Source organism: Aulonocara sp. 'chitande type north' Nkhata Bay, linkage group LG17, assembly GCF_057382095.1.
Source record: "Aulonocara sp. 'chitande type north' Nkhata Bay isolate Kocher_YH1m ecotype deep benthic linkage group LG17, A_spYH_male_GT1.1, whole genome shotgun sequence".
Classification (NCBI taxonomy): Eukaryota; Metazoa; Chordata; class Actinopteri; order Cichliformes; family Cichlidae; genus Aulonocara; species Aulonocara sp. 'chitande type north' Nkhata Bay.
This window is the reverse complement of record NC_141360.1, coordinates 13,834,896-13,856,619: the sequence shown is the minus strand read 5'-3', so window position 1 is coordinate 13,856,619 and position 21,724 is coordinate 13,834,896. Positions and strand designations below refer to the sequence as shown.

The following is a 21,724-nucleotide window of genomic DNA, read 5'->3' as shown; positions in this document are numbered from 1 at the left end:
AAGCCACAAAGTTAATACTCAAACCAAATCCTGACAAAGCATAGCAGAGATATAAAAAAAGAAACTCGTAACGATTATTGCAAATGTGCTGACATTTATGCAAATGGAAACCAAATAAGCTGTTTTCAGGTGTGAAAAAAGGTCTATGATGACCTCCTTTGGCCTATGAAAGTTTTTTGTTGGTTTGTTTGTTCATTCTAGAATAAATGTTTTTAAAAGAGCACATTAATAGAACAGAATAATTATTATTGTATCGAGTTTGTTTCATGTATTATTTTCGTTGTGTGTAATTTGATTCAGTAAAAAAAGTTTGATATTGAAATTGATTGAAGAGAAATGAGTGGGAACGCACAGTGGTTCCCAAACCTTCCCAAAGCCCCTCCAACAATGCCCCCCATAAACACACTCTCACACAAATCCTTTACTTTTCAGTCTCCTACAGAAATATAACAACGGTGCGTTACATTACTGAAAAAAATTAATATACCAATGATTCTGAGTGGTGCCAATAATTATAGGCAAAAAATATTACTCAGCTTTTTTTTTTGTGACTTGCTTTGCCAGCGCTGTAGAAGTTCAAATTTAGCCATCCACCTCCTTTAGTTCAAATATAACCATATTTTGAGAATAAAAGCATTTTAGTCTTATATGAAAAGAAAATGCCTTGGAGGTAGGGCTGTGCGATATGACCAAAATCTCATATCCCGATATAAGAATTCTATCGTCCGATAACGATATAAATCACAAAAATGTAACATTTTCTGTAAATTCTGTGAATCTCGGGCAGCTCGACTTGCGTGAAGTGTTTCCAGCTGGGCGTCGTGTAGCTAGAGGCATGAAACTATACATTTTTAGACATAAGTTGTAACAGCCGCCGTTTTCTTTGTGAGTATTTCTTACACAGCGTGCTGCGGGGAAAAGCCTGTTCTAACGTTTGAGTCTAAGGTTTATTTTTTAGCACCTGGCGGCTCTTTTTTACTTCTCATCCGTAAATAACCTGCTCTTTCACATGATTCAGTTTATTTTGAAAAGTCTCAACAGGATCTTGAGCTTTATTGTGAAAGGTTTATGTGGAACATAAACAAGCGGACACGCGATGGTGTTACCGTCGTTGTTGCTAACCACAACGCATAAAAACAGGCGCTTGTCTGTCTGTAGTGTGGTTATATTAAATATAAGAGAAAGAGAGAACTTTAAGAAATGAATATAGCCACTACAGTGACCATCAAAACGATGAAAAAATATTGCTATAAACAGTTTATTTTGCGACACCACGAAACAAACTATAGCGTAAAATGAAACGATAGACGTTTTTATATCGTCATCTATCGTCATATATCGTTATATCGAACAGCCCTACTTGGAGGCTCTCAATATTTTTATCTTAATAGTTTAGTAACTTTTCCATTTTTTTGTCCAAATGTGCGGTAGTTTAAGAGAAGCAGCGTTCTCCCTGAGGCTACTGTAGTTACCAACTTAACTAGCTCTCTATAACTGCATTGTAAAAGACTCTTCACATTTTTTTTTCAGCAAACATACTTGTGCATTAGCTGAAATATTAAAACAATCTGTTTATTTATTGAGCTGTTCCGTTTTAAAATCTGCTGACTCTGATGAACTGATCATTTACTTAACTAATCAAATAACAACTTTATTACACAGGAGAATAGGCACAGAGCAAACACACAAAACAAGACTTGTTGGGTCAAACCTACCCTTTCTATATGAGTAAATATTTAGATTTGCATTAAGCTATTTATAGCTGTAATAATAAGCTACATACCACAAACTCTAAGCCTCTAATTGTAGGCTGGGTCTAATTATGGGGGGGTAGCTTTTCGTGCAGCAATAAATCCTCACAAAAGCAGATTACCTGGAATTAGATGAGCACTCTTCTCAGGTATGACTTCTTTGTTCGCTGCTACAAACAACCAGCACAGCTTCAGATAAATCATTACAGAATATCCAGTATGAAGCTATGAAGCTTACTGCCATTAATGCCAAATGTGTCCCTGGAGGACATAGCAACAGCAACAGGAAGATTGATGAGTTTAATAAATATTTAGCGTAATCCCTGGTTACCATCTTTTCTCCTCGGCCATCTTCTCTTATCAACTACACCAAACTCATTAAACAAACGAGCCCTGCTTTGTGTGTTCATTGTGGTATTCGCATCGTATCGTAACAACAAACATGCTACGGGCTATTGTCAATCACTCGTCAAAGAACTAAAAAATGGAAGGAAGAATGTTAGAGGAGGAAAGGATCCAGGCATGATGGAGCTGTTCAGGAAAACAGTATTACAGCATTAATCTGGCAGTTATGTAGAATAGCATTTCTCCATTGTCAACATTGTACCTGGTTTGATCCCTTTCCTGTCTTTTGTTTTTCCTCACTTGATTTATTGGCGTCTTTTTTTTCTTGATTCATCTCAATGAAAATTGGACACCAACAAACCCAGAGAAGCCTAAACTTGCTATCGAATTTGCTTACCTGTAGACCACCTGTAATGACCCACACGAACCTGCAGGGGGCAACGTCCTATGACAGCTTCGAGTAATATTAAAACTTAAAACCAATTCAAAAAATTTTTATGTGCGTGCATTTTGTGAATTGTGGATCCAAGGAGATTGTTCATCATTATTATGTGGCTATAATGACCTATTCTTTATGGTTTAGTCAAGTTTTTCAAATTCCCCATATAAAAATAATACCTAATGACCAAACATCAACATTAATTACCAGTTTTTTGTTTTTGTTTCTCAATTCTTCAGAAGCTAGATTACTCTTAAGTATAAAATATTTCTATTCAATTTATTTATTGTAACAAATTAAAATGAAGGTTCTTATTGAATTTTCAGTGTTAGATCAATCAACTTATCAATTACTCTAGAAATTGGTGGGAAAATACCCAAAATAGCCTCAGTATTTTTCAACAGCTTGTTTTGTCTTATGAATATAAAATAAAAAATATATTTAGTTTCATTTGAACTGACAAATTATCCAAATGATTACATAATACTGGACAGAACTGTTTTTCCCCACATTGATTTCATTAACAAATTATCAACAACAATGTAAATTAAAGTCCAGCTTAGAAAACTGTGACTTTTAAAAAAATTCCCACTGAATAAATAAATTAATGGATCAATTCTGTTATTTTTTTTCCCTTTATTTAATTATGGGGGTTTTTTGTTACAAAAAAAAAATAAAATAAAATTGTAATGTGAAAAATGACTTTGGAGATTACTTTGGATGCAGAAGCCCACTGGTGCAGAATGTGGCTTACTTCTGCACACCTTCTGTTTGTGTGCTACAACCCTGACACAAACTACCAGGGGAATCGTCCACAGCAGCTCTCTACTGCCACCTATAAATCACACGAGAAACTACATCTCCAGAGTTTGGCTTCTGCTTGTCGAACGAACTGCACAGTTGATGTGAAATATTTGGGCCTTGATTTAAGATTAGACTTAGATGAAATCACATTTAGCTTTATGATACCATTTATTGACTGAGTGTATTTACTTTACTTCTTAACTAACCTCAAAAAGCTTCCCCCTCCCTCCCCACTTTCCTGCTCTCTCCTTCCTTCTATCTTTTCCCGAAATGCGTGTTTCCATGTGTTACAACTGTGCTGGAAAACAGAAAAAAAGAAAGAAAAAAAAGGCCTGAGTCATGAGTGGAGCAACAAATCTGACCCACAAGGAACAACCACAAAACATTCCCTGACTCTGAACGAGGAAAGTGCAGACTTGTTTCTCTTGGCACAGAAGCATCTATTCTTAAGCTAAAGTTCACTTTTTAAAACCATCTAGGCCAGGCAGCCTGCCTCGCATGAAGGCCTAACCTTTAAAAACAGGAATCGGTCCATTCGGGGAGCTATTCTGACCGCTGACTACCAGGCCACCAACGCAACGCGGTCCTGCTTTTCCTCATTCAACAGGTGGCGGGCATGAGAAAATGTGGGCACGGAGATTACACTCCATCTCCATTTGGCCAAAACTGCCAGTATTCTGATGCTGAAACGCAATTTTAAAACAATGGAAAGCACGGCACCTTAAATACTCGCAAACCGCACACACGCAGCTAATGAGTCCTTTGAGACAGAAAACACACACTTGAGCGGGGAATGCGCTAATTTGGTTCCAGGCGAGCCTTGATCCCAGTGAGATACACACACCACTGCAAGCGTGCCACTGAGGGCTGATTGGACGGTGTTAATGTAAACACCAATCAGAGAGTGAGCAAACCCAGCCAGTGGGCTATTACCAAGGCAAGACCGCTCATCATTCACAGAGTTTACGAAATGATAGTCACTGTCCTCTGAATGACTGTTTTCTCCTATGCTTTGTATGGACTCGGGACATTAAACAGATGCAGAACTTGTGTTTCACGCTCATGTATAAAAAGCCTACAAACGAGCAGCAAATTCTGTAATATAAAGGGTTGTAAAGTGAACTAATTACGAGTTTACTTATTCTCTATTGTGTTACAGCAGTCAGTGCTCATATTAAACATGCCGACAGGGTTTGTAGAAATGCAGTGTACAAGAGTCAAACGTTCAGGCTTCATTACGCTCCAAATGCTGGGTGACAGACAAAGGTTCTGCATGATATGATGGACAGTCCATCTTAGACTTACTGCTCGGTCTCTAAGCACAGAAGCTCCACCCACCTGCTTTAAAACATCCTTATTTCTGAGGGGCAGCCAATCAGAAGTAAGGTGGTTTAAAGCCAGTGCCAAAAAAAGGATTATTTTGAACTGTGATAATTCAACAATATGTTAGTTGCTTCCCAAAATAAAAAATATGGTCTGAAAAAGTATTAGGTGCCCTTAAAATACACATTTTGCCTTAGAAGCAGTCAAAATGACAGTCATGTTTCTCCAAAACAAATGTAAACAGATGGTTTTACCTTTTTGCAACACTGGGTATTATTTGCTCAGTTGTATAAATCCCAGTGTGTCCTCACTGTTCCACCAAACTGTTCTTAAAGAACAGTTGTGTTTTGGAATTAGCTATCGGGTAATAATAATAGGAAGAATACAGTAAGAGGAGTAACTACAATAAGTAGAAGAAGACCACTTTAAATTTAATACCACGAGAAAAAATATTAACATTTCGTAGAGTAATTCTAACTGTTCATAACTGCATGAGAATCATTTCTTGTTTATAAGCAGTTTAGTCGCCGTAAGGAGCAGCAAAGTCTTGGAATTTGCTGATGTCGTTTAGTTAAAAAAAAAAAAAAAAGATTAACATCTAATGAATTTTAAGCCTCATGACAATGCATTGTTGACAATCTAATAGGTTTTTAAAGAGAGTTTTATTATCCTCAGATGAATAATTTCAACCCCAAAAGCAGCATGATTGCTTCAGTTCATCTAAAATACAAAACTCACCACCAAATTTGGAAACGAAGGGCTTTCACTGCAAAGCTAGGTTAGGCTTTTTTGGAGCAGAATTGGCACGTGAGGACAACATAGATCCCCAACAGTCAAGAGGGCCAATAACACAGGAAATTGTAGCTCCAAACAATGTAACATCCACTACCCACAAACGCTGCTGGATGATACACAAGGAGTCAAAACAACCGCATCACATTACTTACCAGTTAAACAAATTGCATAACAAGCCCACAGACTGTAGTAAGTAGTGGTATTACTGCCTGAGAGTAAACTGCTGGCAGGCTGCACAATAGCCACTTTAGGCCTATAAACGCATCAACACACCGAACAAACAGTGCAGCGCTTTGTGGGGAAACAGGCGTGTTAAATCCTGTGTGTCTCTGGCGTGGGAGCCTCTGCAAACCCGGATGGGGGAGAGACCAAAGGGTAATGGAGAGATGGAGTGAGCTGCAAGAAGATAATGGGATGATGGTAATTCTTTCTGAGGATGGAATTCAGATATGGATAATAAAGGATATACATGGAGGAAGTTTGTCTCCAGAGCGCAATCTGCACTTATGTCTTCAAAAGCCGTCAAAAACAAAACCTTCTGCTTCACTGTATACACTCTCTCACCTCCCCAAACTCTTTCCATCTTCTCTTCATCCCCTATTCTTCCCGTCATGTCATTTTCCCCTGTCATGACTGAGGTGTGTTAATAATTCAGCCCATCTCCCTGTGTGTCTGCTGTGACAGCTGCAGGTGGGAAACCTCGCACAGAGAGCAGAGTTAAGGGGTTTTGTTCGTGCCCTTCCTGTGAAGCGCTTCAGTGGGAGAACACAATGGGATCATACCGAACTACTCAGATGCAGAACAGATTAGTGTGAGCACTTCCCCATTTCAGTTCGTTGTTAATGCACATTTCACGAGTATGTTTCCGTACTACAAATGTTTCAGTACTTATTGTCACAAAGATGAATAATTCATCAACCATGGCTACTGTTTTTTGTTTTTATTCTTATATACTTGTTCAGTTTTTCTGGTATCTAAATCTTGTTTGATCACACTAGACAGCAGCCTGTCCAAGGTATATTCCATCTCCTGCCAAATTCTAACAACCTTTGATCCTAGTTGGATAAATAATAAGAAAACAGATGGAGTGATGGTTGCTTCTCTTCAGCTACTCTGGCTTCCTCCCACATTCCACAGACATGCGTGTTAAGTTAGCTGGTGATTCTAAATTGGCTGTAGGTGTGAATGTAAGTGTGAAAGGCTGTCTGTGTTTGCACTGGCCCTGGCTGCGAACCTGTCCAGGGTTTAGCCTGCCTCTTGACCTGTGACAGCTGGCATAGGTCATTGAGATTTGTGTCGACTTTGAGGTGTAAAATAAAGCGATCGTGGCTCAAGAGTTGGCAGTTCGTCTTGTAATCGGAAAGTTGCCAGTTCGAGCCCCGGCTTGGACAGTCTCGGTCGTTGTGTCCTTGGGCAAGACACTTCACCTACCGCCTACTGGTGATGGCCAGAGGGGCCGATGGCGCGATATGGCAGCCTCGCTTCTGTCAGTCTGCCCCAGGACAGCTCTGGCTACTGTAGCTTGCCTCCACCAGTGTGTGAATGTGAGAGTGAATGAATAGTGGAATTGTAAAGTGCTTTGAGGGTCTCGAAAAGCACTATATAAATGCAATCCATTATTATTATTATTATTAAAAGCTATTAAAAACTGAAGTTGCTTACTACTAGCATCCTACTAGAACCGTGGCAATCATGTCCCAGTACTCTGCAGTCCACAGTCCCATCCCTTCACTGTTCAATTCTTCTGCGGTAAGTACAAAGCAGGAAACCATAGCATGGTTCTAACACAGAAGCTAAATGGAATGTTAATGTGTTAGATGCCAAATTTGCTGTAGCCAAATAAAAATTTAGTCAAGTTGGGTTAACTTGTTTTGGGCACTTAGGTCGGTATCAGAAAGCTCGTTTTCTGGTGAAGGACTATAGCTACCGTCACAGCTTCCTCAAATCCACCAGACTTTGCTGGGTGTGGAAAAATACAAACAAACAAACAAAAAGCAAAACGTAATTTTACCTGTTAGAACGTGCGCCCCCTTGGCTTAGCGCTGTCTCGTTTAGTTTGTTCCAATTTGTGACTTTGGTGTTTTAACATGTCAGACCTGAGGAAAGCTAATATGTTAAAGCTTTAACATGACAGTTCACAAACCAATTGACACCACCATGGTTGTCATGGTTATGTTTTTACCCGTCTTTTTTATGTACAGTCTGTTTAACATGCTAACATGCCAACTCTATAAATGAAACTTTTACACCAAGAATATTAACATTGTTAAATGATAACACAGTTGGCGAAAAAGACCCAAAGTTGTGTTGACAATATAAACTCTTGGGCCCTGAGGTTCATAACCATGATTCTGAATTTGATTATGGTGTTAATATTTAGAGTTGGCAAATACTGTGTAGAAATCACAATTTCCAGAAGGAACTGATGTATTCAGCTGTACTTGAGTGTAGCTATGCATATCTCCCATTCCTTTTCAAATAGTAAGGTACTCTACTAATTCTGCTCTTCGAGGATCAAATACAGCTTGAAGATGTTACTTGGCAATGCTCCATAACCAGAGGATATTTTATTAGTGTGGAGTTGTGTAATAAACAATCCACCACAGGCTGACACTAAGAATATTGTTTTTACAAGCTCTTTTTACAAATTCTTTGGCCATCTTTCCTGCAGGCGGTGAAAACATATTTGAAATATTACTTTAGGAAAGAAGCCTAAGCACAAAGATCAAACTGTTCAGTCGGAGTCAAAGAAGGTCCCTTCTGCTTTGTTTGCATGCTGATCTTTTGATATTGCAGCTGGCTGCCTTAGGCCCTCCAGTGCCGGTTGACTTTTCCCTGTGCACCTCCACCCCTGCAGCATTAGAAAATAGCCTCGACTCTGTTCTCACTGATGACTCTCTGCAGCGGAAACCAGCACCCACACATCCCATACTACAAATTAAGCTGCCTGGATGAGTCTCATGAAGGCAGAAGGGCTAGTGGGAAGCAAGAGAGACACACTGAGTAAGTGGTCAGTATGAGAGATCTTTTCCTCCGTGGCAGGGCAGACTCCACACCACTACTGCCAGTAATCTAGTACGCTCAGCTGTCGGGAGCGTGTAGCATGTGGTCGAGGAGGTTCCCAGGCTGGTTTTATTGGTGTGGAAATAAATAAACAGAGCGGACCCTCACCCCATTCATATACATGGATGTTCTGTTGCTGAAAATGTGTGTGGCATTATGGTGATCTAACCATGTGGGCGATGGGAGGACAGTCACAGCCTCTAACCGCAAAGAATGTGGATAGACAAGTCATCATTCTCACTCTCCCCTTCTCTTCTTTTCCTTTGTGTCAGTCATTCATTCAGGCCTCACTTACTTTGTACAAATACCGGAACGTCAGGAAACTGTTGTCTCGGCCAGTCAACAAAATTTTAATAATAAAATGAGACAGTTACAAACCTACAAAGAATTTCCTCAGTTCCATGTGGCTTATTAGTCTGTTTTACTTTATCGTTGTCTCAGAACTAGAAGTAAGCTGGAATCAGCAAAAAACAGCAAACAGCTGAAACATCTTTTGTTGATTGTTTGCAATTAAATTCGATCTAAAACAAAAAAAAGAGTAAATTTTATACCTTAATTTTAGTGGCCAGACTTACAACTCCCAAACGATAATGCTACTCTCCTCTGGGTTGACCACTGACCACAACTTTATAAGGTAAACATTTGTGTTTTTGAGCATCTTCTGTCCACAAGTGGCCAAACGATCATTAAAGCTTTAACCTCCAGTTTCATTATTTATTATTATTTTTTCATTATTTACTTAAAAAAAAATGAAACCATCATAGTGAAAATCAGAAAAACAAATATAGTCATACACCCAAGAGATCTGCCGTCTGACTGGACTCTTTCAGCTTTAATAAGAAATTCAAGGACTGCATTCAAAATAAGTTGAACAGAGGGTGGATTGCTATAACTGAAACGTAATCTCCCACGCAGTCACATGAGACATTGGTTATTACCGGCTATCTGTGATCTGACTAAGCTCTTGGCTCTATATCCCATCAAACCCATGATGATGAAGGAGGATCAGTCCTGCCTGGAGACTGTGTGTCAGATCCCAATGTGGAAGGGCAGAGGGGGATGGGGGTGGGGGTGAGATCTCCTGGGATCACCGTGGAGCTCCGAGACAAAAGGGACATTGTGGCACAGACTGACCCATCCAAGAAAACATTACTTCCTGTCCCACCAGCTCCAGCAAATGAACAGCTCACTTCCCAGAACTAAGTCTCTTTTTAACATCATCTGCTGTTAACTGTTTCCAGCAGCAGTCACTCCTGACCATATGCAGACACAGTAACTATTTGCAGAAGAACTGAATTTAAAACAGTCTTGAAAAATACAAACAGGCAAAGAACATGATAAGTCATTACCCATTTATTGGTAGGAAAAAATCCAAGTAGGTGACAGACAAAACATGAGCTGAGAGTTTGGGTAGCTTGTTGATCTATCCATGTAATGAAAACATCAACCTGAAAATGTCACTAGTAAGCAACGCTTGTCTAAGATTTAGTGTTAAAAAGATTACTTTGGGACTTCCGGTGTCATGGTGGCGAGAGTAGCAGCATAAACAGGAGCTCCTGCATCGATAGCTAAAATAATCCGCAATTCAAGAATATAGTCCATTAAAAGCGACTTTCCCCTCAAGAATAATGAGCGGAGATAAAAATAAGAAGGGACGAGCCCCAGGCCGAAGCTTAGAAACGCGACTTGAGAGTAAGACAAATGAAACACGCTCTGAGCAAGAGGGCGAGAAGATGGCGGCGGAGGCCACAACATCAGCACTAGGCCCCCTCAGACAGGTGGTGAGTGAAGTAGTGGCAGAGGGCATGCAAGACCTTAAGGCAGAGATGAAGAAGGAGCTATCACTCGTGAGAACAAGTTTGAAAGAGGACATGAAAGCCCAAATGAGCGAGTTAACACACGAGATAACTCAACAGGTTACCGCCGCCACAAGCAGGATGGAGGAGGTGGGGAAACGTCTGGAAGAAATGGAAAGAAACATGGTAGGGAAGGAGAAATGGGACATTGGAGTGAGGGATGCCATTGTTCAGCTGCTGGATAACCAGAGGCAGCTCCAAGAGAAGGTTACGGATTTGGAGGGGCGCTCACGCCGTAATAACATACGGATATATGGCATCCCTGAGAACATAGAAGGCACCTCCATGCTAAGGTATGTGGAAAGCATGATGATATCGGAATATGGCACGTCGATCCCCCTTTGATCATGGAGTGGTGAGGGTCCGATGCAGGTGACTCACATGTTTTTTGTTTTTGTTTTTTAGTTTCCCTTTTTCTTTTAAAATAGGAAACGAGAGGGGCCCCACACTGTGGCATTTCCCCCCAGACTGAGAGGAGAGAAAAAAACCTCTCTTATTGAAGACCTGGTTAATTTGGTTAAGACAAGTTCTGTCTTTGTTCATGTGTGTTTATTATGTGTTCTGAGGGCTGGGAGTATTGTTATGTTGGTGCAGGAAAATAAGTTGGAAATACATAGAACATATGCAGTATTATAAGGTATTGTCTTTGAATATAAATATATAAAGAATCCTATTAAGAGGAGTAAGATAGTTTCAAAGCTAAAAAGGGAAAAAAATCGATATTGCGTTTCTACAAGAAACGCAATATCAAAGGAAGAACATGAGAAGTGGAAGAGAATGGGATTCAAAAATATTTATTATGCCTCACATAGATCTGGCAAAAAAAGAGGAGTGGCCATTCTGATACCGAACAAGGTTGGTTTTGAGTTTACTGGAGAACATAAAGATAAAGTGGGAAGATTTGTGTTGGTGAAAGGGAAAATGGAACAGGAAGACGTCACGCTGTGTAATATATATGCACCCCCTGGTAGTAGTACAGGGTTCTTTAAGGAGATATTCAGTCTTATTGCCACAGAAAGTGTTGGTACATGTATATGTGCAGGAGATTTTAATTTACTTCTCCATCCAAAATGGGATACAACTAGCCGAGACCAGAGGGGAACTAAATTAGAGAAACAAGTAAAAACAATGTTATCTGAGTTGGGGCTTATAGATATATGGAGATATTTACAAAAAAATGAACGCAAATTTACATTTTATTCAGTGAGACATGATATGTACTCAAGGATTGATTATTTCTTTACTTTTAGTAAAGATCTCCCAGAGTGAAGGATTGTATAATAGGACAGAGAGATTTATCTGATCATTCAGGACTGACTATGAAGATTGGGTTTAAAGTTAGCCCCAAAAACACTTTATGGAGGCTTAACACAGGTCTGTTAAATAATGACTCGTTTAAAAGAGAAATGGGACAGGAGTTAAAAACATATTTAGAACTCAATGACAATGGAACAGTTAATCCTACAATTTTATGGGATGCGGCTAAGGCATACCTTAGGGGTGAAATTATTGTAAAAGGTGCAGTCCTAAAGAAGGTGAGAGCAAAAAAGCTGTCAGATTTGCAGGAAAATTTGGAAAAATTGGAACAACTGCACACCGTTACAAGGTGCCCCCAGGTATTGGAGCAGATGAGGCCGGTTAAACAGGAGATCCACAAAATTTTAAGTGAGGAAATTGAAAAAAAATTAAAATATAATAGACAACGGTGGTATGAGGCAGGACCCAAAGCTGCTAGGCTATTATCATGGAGACTCAGGAGGCAACAACAGGAGAACACTATTCATAAAGTTCGAAATTTAAAAAAAAAAAAAAGATAACTAATAAACTCGAAGAAATTCAGAGAGCATTTGAAGAATATTACGCTGAGCTATACACACAACCGGATAAAGCAGATGAGCATAAGATTCAGAATTTCTTATCCAGCCTAGATCTACCATTTATAGGTAAGCAGCAGAATGAAAAACTCATCAGAGAAATATCAGCAGCCCTCATCTGGGACTCTCCTCAGCTCTTACTGAGACAGTGGCGCGGCTGCCCCTCTGTTGGTCTTCCTTGGTCTCTTGTGTTCTGGGGGCCTCTGGATGTCTGGAGTTTTGATCTCCTCCATACCTGCTTCATGCCCTGGAGGACGGGGCTGTGGCTCCCCCACACTCCCTAGCAGATCGTTACATGGAGAAACCTTTGGAATACAAGCATGCTGATCCACACAGGTATGCACACAGGTGTACACACGGGTATTCACAGACGCGGACTACAGCTTTCTTGGCTGCTGCCTCAAAGCACATTGTGCGCTGTCTATCTTGCGTTCTGCACAATATCGTTTATTACTTAGTATCTACTGATATCTACTGCTAGCTAGTTTATTGTGATGGTGCCGTTTTTTTTATTATGTTGCTCTTTGTTGTTTGCTTTCTCTTCTGTTTTTTTCTCCATACAGGTGACCCAGGTGTTTTGTTTTTTTTGTTTGTTTGTTTTTTTTTCTTTCTTCCCCCCTTCTCACCGTCTCTTCTCCCCTTTGGTTTTCTTTCTCTCCCTCTCTTTCTTTCATTCTTTCTCCCTGTCCTATCCCCCAGTCATGTCTGTCCCGTTTGTAGGAACTGAAAATAAAATAAATTCATAATTATAATAAAGGTCAATCAAATGGACCAATATGGCAAGGCCATGATGATCCACTTGGTAAAATAAATCCGCTTGGCATCTTTCTTGGCCTTAAGACAACAATTCTGATGGCTAAAGATCCAAACGGGACACAAAAAAAAAAAAAAAAAAAAGAGAAATATCAGCAGAAGAGATTAACATTGGGATCTCAAAACTCAAGACTTTTAAAGCCCCAGGATGTGATGGATTTCCACCAGAGTGGTATAGGCAGATGAGGGAACCCTTAATCTCGCTACTAAAGGCCTCTTTTAATTACACTCTGAGTGGGGGGGCGCTCCCACCATCGTGGCGGGAGGCGTATATCTCTGTCATACCAAAAGCAGGGATGGATAAAACTGACCCCAGAGGTTATAGACCTATTAGCGTGTTAAATATAGACTATAAACTATTTTGGCTAGGAGATTGAGTACATTGATGCCCACGCTGATAGAGGAGGATCAAACTGGCTTCATTGGTAACAGACAAACACACGATAATATCAGAAGGGCCATTCATATTATTGACCGGATACTTAAAGGGAAAACTGGAACAGTTCTCATTGGGCTTGATGCGGAAAAGGCATACGATACGGTCGGGTGGGAATTTCTGTTTCATGTGTTGAAGAGATTTGGGCTATGTGACAAGCAGAGATGGGCAGTTACTGTAATCTGATTACTTTTTTCAAGTAACGAGTAAAGTAAGGGATTACTATTGCAAAAACGGTAATTAGATTACCGTTACTTTCCCGTAGGAACGCTGCGTTACCGCGTTACTAAAACCGTGATTTTTTGCGAGAATGTCTCACGACAGTGACGTAAGCGAGTGCGCCGTTAGTGACAACAGCTGTGTGCAGATCAACAATGAATCACATATCAATTGTGGGAGAGAGTATGAGCGTGCAGCGTTTAAAGCGTGGAAGTACTGACCTTACTTTAAGTTTGATTCCATAAAAAGTGACAAAAACATTAGCGTCCATCGTGCGTGGGAAGAAAACTTCTTTTTACAGCGAAAAAAACCGCTAAATTTCCAAGCAAGCACCGAGTGTGCAACGACGTAATGGGAAACTCACAGAGAAACTCGCGGATTCTTCAACTGACCGCGGCACACCTGCACCAGGGTAAACCTCCGCCTACCGCAGTCCTGCTTTACAGGTGAAAATAGAGCAACAGGACCGCTGAGTCTTTGACTTTATTTATTTTCTGCTGTGTTTTACTTGCATCTATTTGAAAGAGTGAGTGTAAACACAAAAAATATTTTATTTTATTTTATGGGCTGGAATGTGCAGAAAATATGTTTAAATGTTAAACTAATTTATTCAAGTCAGAGAATGTTGCATATAATTAAATTTTTGCTTGATGCATAAAGTTAAAAGATTAAAACTGATAAAACAAGTTTAAAAAAAGAGACTTTTCCATTTGATTACATTTTGTATGATGGATTATGCAGAAAAAGTAGAACTGGGCTGAAAGATCTATCGCTTTATCACCTCTTCAGGTTGTAAATCGTGTTTTTAAAAAGTAACTAACTAACTAAGTAATTAATTACTTTTGAAAATAAGTAATCAGTAAAGTAACGGGATTACTTTTTTGGGGAAGTAATCAGTAATTAGTTACTGATTACTTTTTTCAAGTAACTTGACCAACACTGGTGACAAGTTTATTCAATGTACAGGGAGTGCAGAATTATTAGGCAAGTTGTATTTTTGAGGAATAATTTTATTATTGAACAACAACCATGTTCTCAATGAACCCAAAAAACTCATTAATATCAAAGCTGAATGTTTTGGAAGTAGTTTTTAGTTTGTTTTTAGTTTTAGCTATTTTAGGGGGATATCTGTGTGTGCAGGTGACTATTACTGTGCATAATTATTAGGCAACTTAACAACAAACAAATATATACCCATTTCAATTATTTATTTTTACCAGTGAAACCAATATAACATCTCCACATTCACAAATATACATTTCTGACATTCAAAAACAAAACAAAAACAAATCAGCGACCAATATAGCCACCTTTCTTTGCAAGGACACTCAAAAGCCTGCCATCCATGGATTCTGTCAGTGTTTTGATCTGTTCACCATCAACATTGCGTGCAGCAGCAACCACAGCCTCCCAGACACTGTTCAGAGAGGTGTACTGTTTTCCCTCCTTGTAAATCTCACATTTGATGATGGACCACAGGTTCTCAATGGGGTTCAGATCAGGTGAACAAGGAGGCCATGTCATTAGTTTTTCTTCTTTTATACCCTTTCTTGCCAGCCACGCTGTGGAGTACTTGGACGCGTGTGATGGAGCATTGTCCTGCATGAAAATCATGTTTTTCTTGAAGGATGCAGACTTCTTCCTGTACCACTGCTTGAAGAAGGTGTCTTCCAGAAACTGGCAGTAGGACTGGGAGTTGAGCTTGACTCCATCCTCAACCCGAAAAGGCCCCACAAGCTCATCTTTGATGATACCAGCCCAAACCAGTACTCCACCTCCACCTTGCTGGCGTCTGAGTCGGACTGGAGCTCTCTGCCCTTTACCAATCCAGCCACGGGCCCATCCATCTGGCCCATCAAGACTCACTCTCATTTCATCAGTCCATAAAACCTTAGAAAAACCAGTCTTGAGATATTTCTTGTCCCAGTCTTGACGTTTCAGCTTGTGTGTCTTGTTCAGTGGTGGTCGTCTTTCAGCCTTTCTTACCTTGGCCATGTCTCTGAGTATTGCACACCTTGTGCTTTTGGGCACTCCAGTGATGTTGCAGCTCTGAAATATGGCCAAACTGGTGGCAAGTGGCATCTTGGCAGCTGCACGCTTGACTTTTCTCAGTTCATGGGCAGTTATTTTGCGCCTTGGTTTTTCCACACGCTTCTTGCGACCCTGTTGACTATTTTGAATGAAACGCTTGATTGTTCGATGATCACGCTTCAGAAGCTTTGCAATTTTGAGACTGCTGCATCCCTCTGCAAGATATCTCACTATTTTTGACTTTTCTGAGCCTGTCAAGTCCTTCTTTTGACCCATTTTGCCAAAGGAAAGGATGTTGCCTAATAATTATGCACACCTGATATAGGGTGTTGATGTCATTAGACCACACCCCTTCTCATTACAGAGATGCACAACACCTAATATGCTTAATTGGTAGTAGGCTTTCGAGCCTATACAGCTTGGAGTAAGACAACATGCATGAAGAGGATGATGTGGACAAAATACTCATTTTCCTAATAATTCTGCACTCCCTGTATAAGAATGATTTATATGTCTCCAACAGCGAGGATCAAAGTTAATGGAAGCCTCTCAAATCGGATAACACTACAACCTGGCTGTAGGCAGGGCTGCCCGCTGAGCCCACTGCTCTTTAACCTTTTCATTGAACCGTTGGCTCAATGCATCAGGGAAGAGACTCGATTGGCGGGGGTTACAACGGGGAATGTGGAAAATAAAATTTGCTTGTATGCAGACGACGTGCTGGTAGCGCTAGGAAACCCGGAAGAGGGAATTCCTCTGCTTATGGAAATACTGGAAGAATATGGCAGACTGTCTGGTTATAGACTAAAAATTCAAAAAACTCAAATCTTGACTTTTTTTTTTTAACCCCTCAAGACAATTGGTAGCAAGATATAGATTCGGATGGCATCAATCTCAAATGGAGTATTTGGGGATCCTGCTGACAAAAGACCTTGCATTGTTCTATGAAGTTAATTATAATCGGGTGAACAAGAAGATATATGAAGATCTGGAGAGGTGGGGTCTGCTCCACCTCGATCTGGGCAGCAGAGTTAGAGCAATAAAGATAAATATCCTCCCAAAGCTGCTATATTTGTTTGCAGCGCTTCCAGTGGAGGTTCCAGCAAAACAATTTAGGGAGTGGGATATGCATTGCTCAAGATTCATATGGGGAAATAAAAGGCCAAGAGTGAAATATGCAACAATGCAGCTGCCTGGTGAGCGGTGGGGCATGGCTCTACCGTGCTTTGAGGATTACTATCTGGCAGCCCAGATCAGACCTCTAGTGTGCTGGTGTAACTCTAAGTTTGAGGCAAAATGGAAGGACATTGAGCTTTCTTTGATGGATTTCCCAATACAGTCTGTTCTGGGGTCTCTTGAGAGTTTACCACAGGCATATCAGATGCAAAATTTATGTGTAAGTTTTTCCCTGAAAATATGGGCAGACGTGATTAAAATATTTGGTCTTAATAGGGAAATAGGGTTGCTGGGATGGCCAGCGTATCTCCCACGCTTCCTTCCAGCATTGTTAGACCATAAATTCAGGGAGTGGTCCAGGCATGGAATCACTGCAATCTGTAAGATAGTGAAGCATGGGGAGCTGATAAATTTTGAGGACGTGTCAGATTTACGAGATCGGCAGGGAAGATTTTTATCGTTACCTACAGGTTCGGAGCTTCTTCCAGAAGGAACAGAGGCGGTGGTTTACGACACCAACTCTCTGCCATCTATAATCCAGTTTTGAGATCCCTTCCCAGACGCCTTAACGCCCACTCACATCCTGGGCCATCTGATCTCAGGAATTTGCATGATAAGGTGGGGCCAGGTTTCACAATGAACTCACCCGAAACTCTGGCTGATTGGGACCCACGCCCAGTTTCACACCTTGGCTCAGGCGATTAGAGGATCATCAGGGGGTCCTTTTGTCCCTCTGTGGGGGGTTACTCCCACTAGGTTTATATCTGGGACTCTCCACCATTTGACCTTAGAACTGAAGAAGCTTCTCGGATGAGAGGTGAAACGTCTTCAAGTAACTTAAAGAAGTCCAGACGTTTTTCTTTGCAAGCTCCTTTGCCTAGAGGCAGAAGAATACAGTTGACACCCAGTATTCATGGGGGTTATGGACCACAACCCCCCCAGGAATAGCTGAAATCTGCCAATACTTGAGACTACCTCTAAAACGCTTACGGCCTATTTGAATTTTCCCAGGAGCTTTGTGTTTGGAATTTGCACATTGTTTGGTGAACATTATTTAAGAAAAAAAAGACTTTTTATTGCAATTTTGCTGTTTTTACATTAATATTAATATTTGAAAATTAATAAAATTAGTCACAAAAGTGAAAATAATTAGCGAATATTTTGGATATGCTCTACCGAAAAAAAAAAAAATCCATGAATAAGCACATTTCCCATGAATAATTTGGAGTTCGGTTCCACAGAAAGATCCGCAAATACTGAACCGGGAATATGTAGGGGTCGACTGTATCGTCTCTGATATTCATTTATCAGTGTCAGCAAGACTACGCAGACTAAGCCAAATGTCTTGAAAGTTGTCAGTAACCCATTATATTGGTGATATTTATAACTCAAAACTCTTTTCATATGATAAAGCATCTGTACTTTGTTTAGGATTACAGACCAATGAAACCAGAATCTAACATTGTCAGATTTCACTGGAATACTTTTATTATAATGCCACAAAAGAGAAACCAAATCTACTTTGTAACTAACTTTATTCATACTTATTTTAGTATTTAGTATTTAGTTATTTATTGTCATTGTCAAGAACAATGAAATTGCGTTTGGGGCTTCCATACAACCCCAAAAAAAGAAGAAAATAATAAATACCCCTTAAAACCCAAGTGTACATATTTAACCCAGTGTGACTCCAATGCAATAAGACAATCCTTAGCAATAATGTTCGTAGAAATTCAGACAAAGACCTGAGAAACATGACAAAACATGACAAAATACTGGTCTAACGTCATGGTTTGAAGGTTCACCATCATTAGAGTGCTGCTGGAATGCAAATTCATTGTTATCAAGTCTCTTTATCAGTTTTTTTTTTTCCTATATCCTTCTTCAAAGCAAATCCATGAGCAGTGGTTCCAGGGAATGGGAAGACGATTAAGAATGTTTATAGGAAAAGCACTCTTACTCCATCCAAAATCTCACAACTGCGTACTACCTACTCACTATGGTTCCCTTTGTTCAGGATACTTTTGTGTAAATAAAAAAGAACTAGGTATCTTTGAAGACTTCCTGAGATTGTGTGTTACCAAGGAAACAATCTTGTTTGAGATGACACTACTAGAGACTAACATGTTAAAAATGACATAGTTATAAAATGAAATTATAGATTTGAATATTTCCTTTTAGTTTTTGAAGTAAGATCCAGTCCAGTAATGTCTCATTTGTGACACCACTGCATTGCACTTTGATAGAAATATGTAGCCACTGCTTACAAGATGCAGTGCTCCCTCAGACATAGTAGCGTGTTACCCAGTGGTACTAAATGTGTGCACTAACTCTTAATTATCATTTTGACGTATTAAATACAAATGATGTGGTATGCAGCATTACTGCGTGGCTCCACAGTGTCGTTTTTTTACACATTTGCTTGGTAAGCGAAAGGTTACTGATTCAATTCCAGTCCGAGTCACAAATCCTCTCTGGGGTTGTATAAGCAATTTAAAACATACAGCCATGATCCACAGTGACAAAGGAGCAGCTGAAAGTAGCTTTTCAAATACTGTAGCGTGTTAATATGGGATTTGGGATAGAGCTTTGATTTGAAAGTACACTGCACAAACTAAAGAACCACGAGTGTTGTGACTTTGGGATCACACTACCTTGACGTGACTCTGAGCACCCAGGTTGTAGATCTCTGTAGGCTTCACCTGGCTTATGATCTTCACCAGACATGTGCTGTCAGTCAGGTCACCATAATGCAACTTCAAGTCTGATAGAGAGTGGGACAGCAAAACACATTTTCTTATCTCAACACCAAAAGAAAATAAATAAATAAATAAAAATCACACTTGTTGCTCCTTCATGTATTCACTCCTGATGACCAATGGAAGTCTAAGTCCTAATATCAGGATCAAGACCAACAAAAAAATATATTATTGTGTTTCTCCTTCCCCTCATCCTCAACCGGTCACAGCAGATGGCTGTCGCTCCCTGAGCCTGGTTCTGCCAGATGTTAAAAGGGAGTTTCTCCTTCCCGCTGTCCCCACTGTCAAGCACTTGCTTAATAAAAAGCACCTTGGGGAGAGTTGTAATTTGGCGCTATATGCATAAAATTGAATTTTAAAAGTCAAAATTCCAATATATCTGCCATTATTTTTTTCTCCTTTCAGACACACAAATCATAAACAGATTTCACTGACATTTTTTATACATTTATTTACTTCTTTATGCTCTCTAGTTGTGTTTGTGGCTTTCCAAACATGTGTGTCTCCAACAGGTAAGTTGCAGATTGCCTTCCGGTGGACAAACTGTGCAACATCATCACACATAACATGAAAGGGTGTTTCTCCCCTCTCTTCTTTACCTTTTAAATGCATCAGCTACTATAAATGGCAGTAGTGACAGATTGGATAATAGGAAATATCAGCTGATATTTTAATTTGGTTACTCTTTTTTCCTCCGTAAATAAATGAGATACTTACTGCCCTCAGTATGCGTCTGTGGATTTTGGTAAAGATGCTCAATGCGACCTGTGTTGAAGGAGCTGGAACGCCGCAAAATACCATGAACCTGAGAGAAAAGGGGGAAGAAGAATTGTTAAATTTAAAAAAAAAAAATCTAGTGTCTTAAAACATAACACACACAAAAAAATTAAACTACAATTTACACCATTCATGTCAGTTAATTTGTCATTGTTATTACGATTTCAACATGGGTAAATACAGACTAAACATATTCTGAGGCATGCTGCAGTTTAAAAAAAGGTTTGCTTACAACGATTACTCCATTCAAGTTTTAATTAAGGCAAACAAATCGTACTAAACTAATAACACACTAACAGAATTATTTGTATTATTATTATTTTATTTCGTTTTCAATGAGTAATTGCACAGCTGATAAAAAAAGAGGCCTGCTCTTACAGTAAAACCACTGTGTGTTCAGCAGAAGTCGGCAAGAGGTGAACTCTGCCTATATAGTCAAACTACATCTTTAATTATATACACTGAGGTGTCAAAACTAGAGATGGACCGATCCGATATTACGTATCGGTATCGGTCCGATACTGACCTAAATTACTGGATCGGATATCGGAGAAAAATAAAAAATGTAATCCGATCCATTAAATATCACGAAAGCACCTCACAAAACTTGCAACACGACGTAACTCGCCTCAGAACGTTAGCACGTCGGAGCAGTATGCATCACGTGATAGAGCGGCTGTGGCATGCAGGACCTGTGGTCTGGATAGCATTTGGAGCTTCGCTAGCAACCCGGCATTTCATCTCCGACAAAGTTATCCCCGAGAGAAGTAAAGCAAGTGTGTAAGTCCATCTCTGAATGTTTGTAAAGCATTCCTGCGTTAAGCTTAACAAACGATATATGGAGCGACTGCCTCTTCTTGCTGCTACTTCAATCATGAAACTGCTTAATGATCAGCTGATCGGCTTTTCTGTCGCGAGTCCATCTCTCTGGTTTGTTTTTGGCCCACTTTGCACCAGAAAGAGGAAACCAGTGGATAAACAACAGCAGCAAGTTTAAGCTTGATCAGCTGTTGTTAAAATGTATTTAATATTACTTTCTACTCGAGGATCTTTTTCTACGTAGCTGACGCTGGTAACTGTGCAGGGGCGGATCTAGCAAAGTTTAGCCAGGGGGGCCGATAGGGCATTAACAGGGAAAAGGGGGCACAAAGACATACTTTTCTTTCTTATTCTCATTTAAAATGTCTAGCTTTTAATAAATAATTATCTGACACCCAAAGTTTTAATTTGATGTAAAATGAATAGAAGTCCATTACTGTATAT

The 21,724-nt window shown here is 39.8% G+C and overlaps 1 protein-coding gene across 1 annotated transcript in view; it reads right to left on the bottom strand.

Moving 5' to 3' along the window:
* The window catches only part of gmds (GDP-mannose 4,6-dehydratase), a 197,046-nt gene that overhangs the window by 156,354 nt on the left and 18,968 nt on the right, over positions 1-21,724 (bottom strand). Inside the window, exons 3-4 of the mRNA XM_086269528.1 lie at positions 20,402-20,489; positions 19,580-19,689 (exon numbers count right to left, since the gene is read on the bottom strand). Of these exons, the coding sequence (XP_086125654.1) occupies positions 19,580-19,689; positions 20,402-20,489 (198 nt within the window). The remainder of the gene's footprint in view (positions 1-19,579; positions 19,690-20,401; positions 20,490-21,724) is intronic.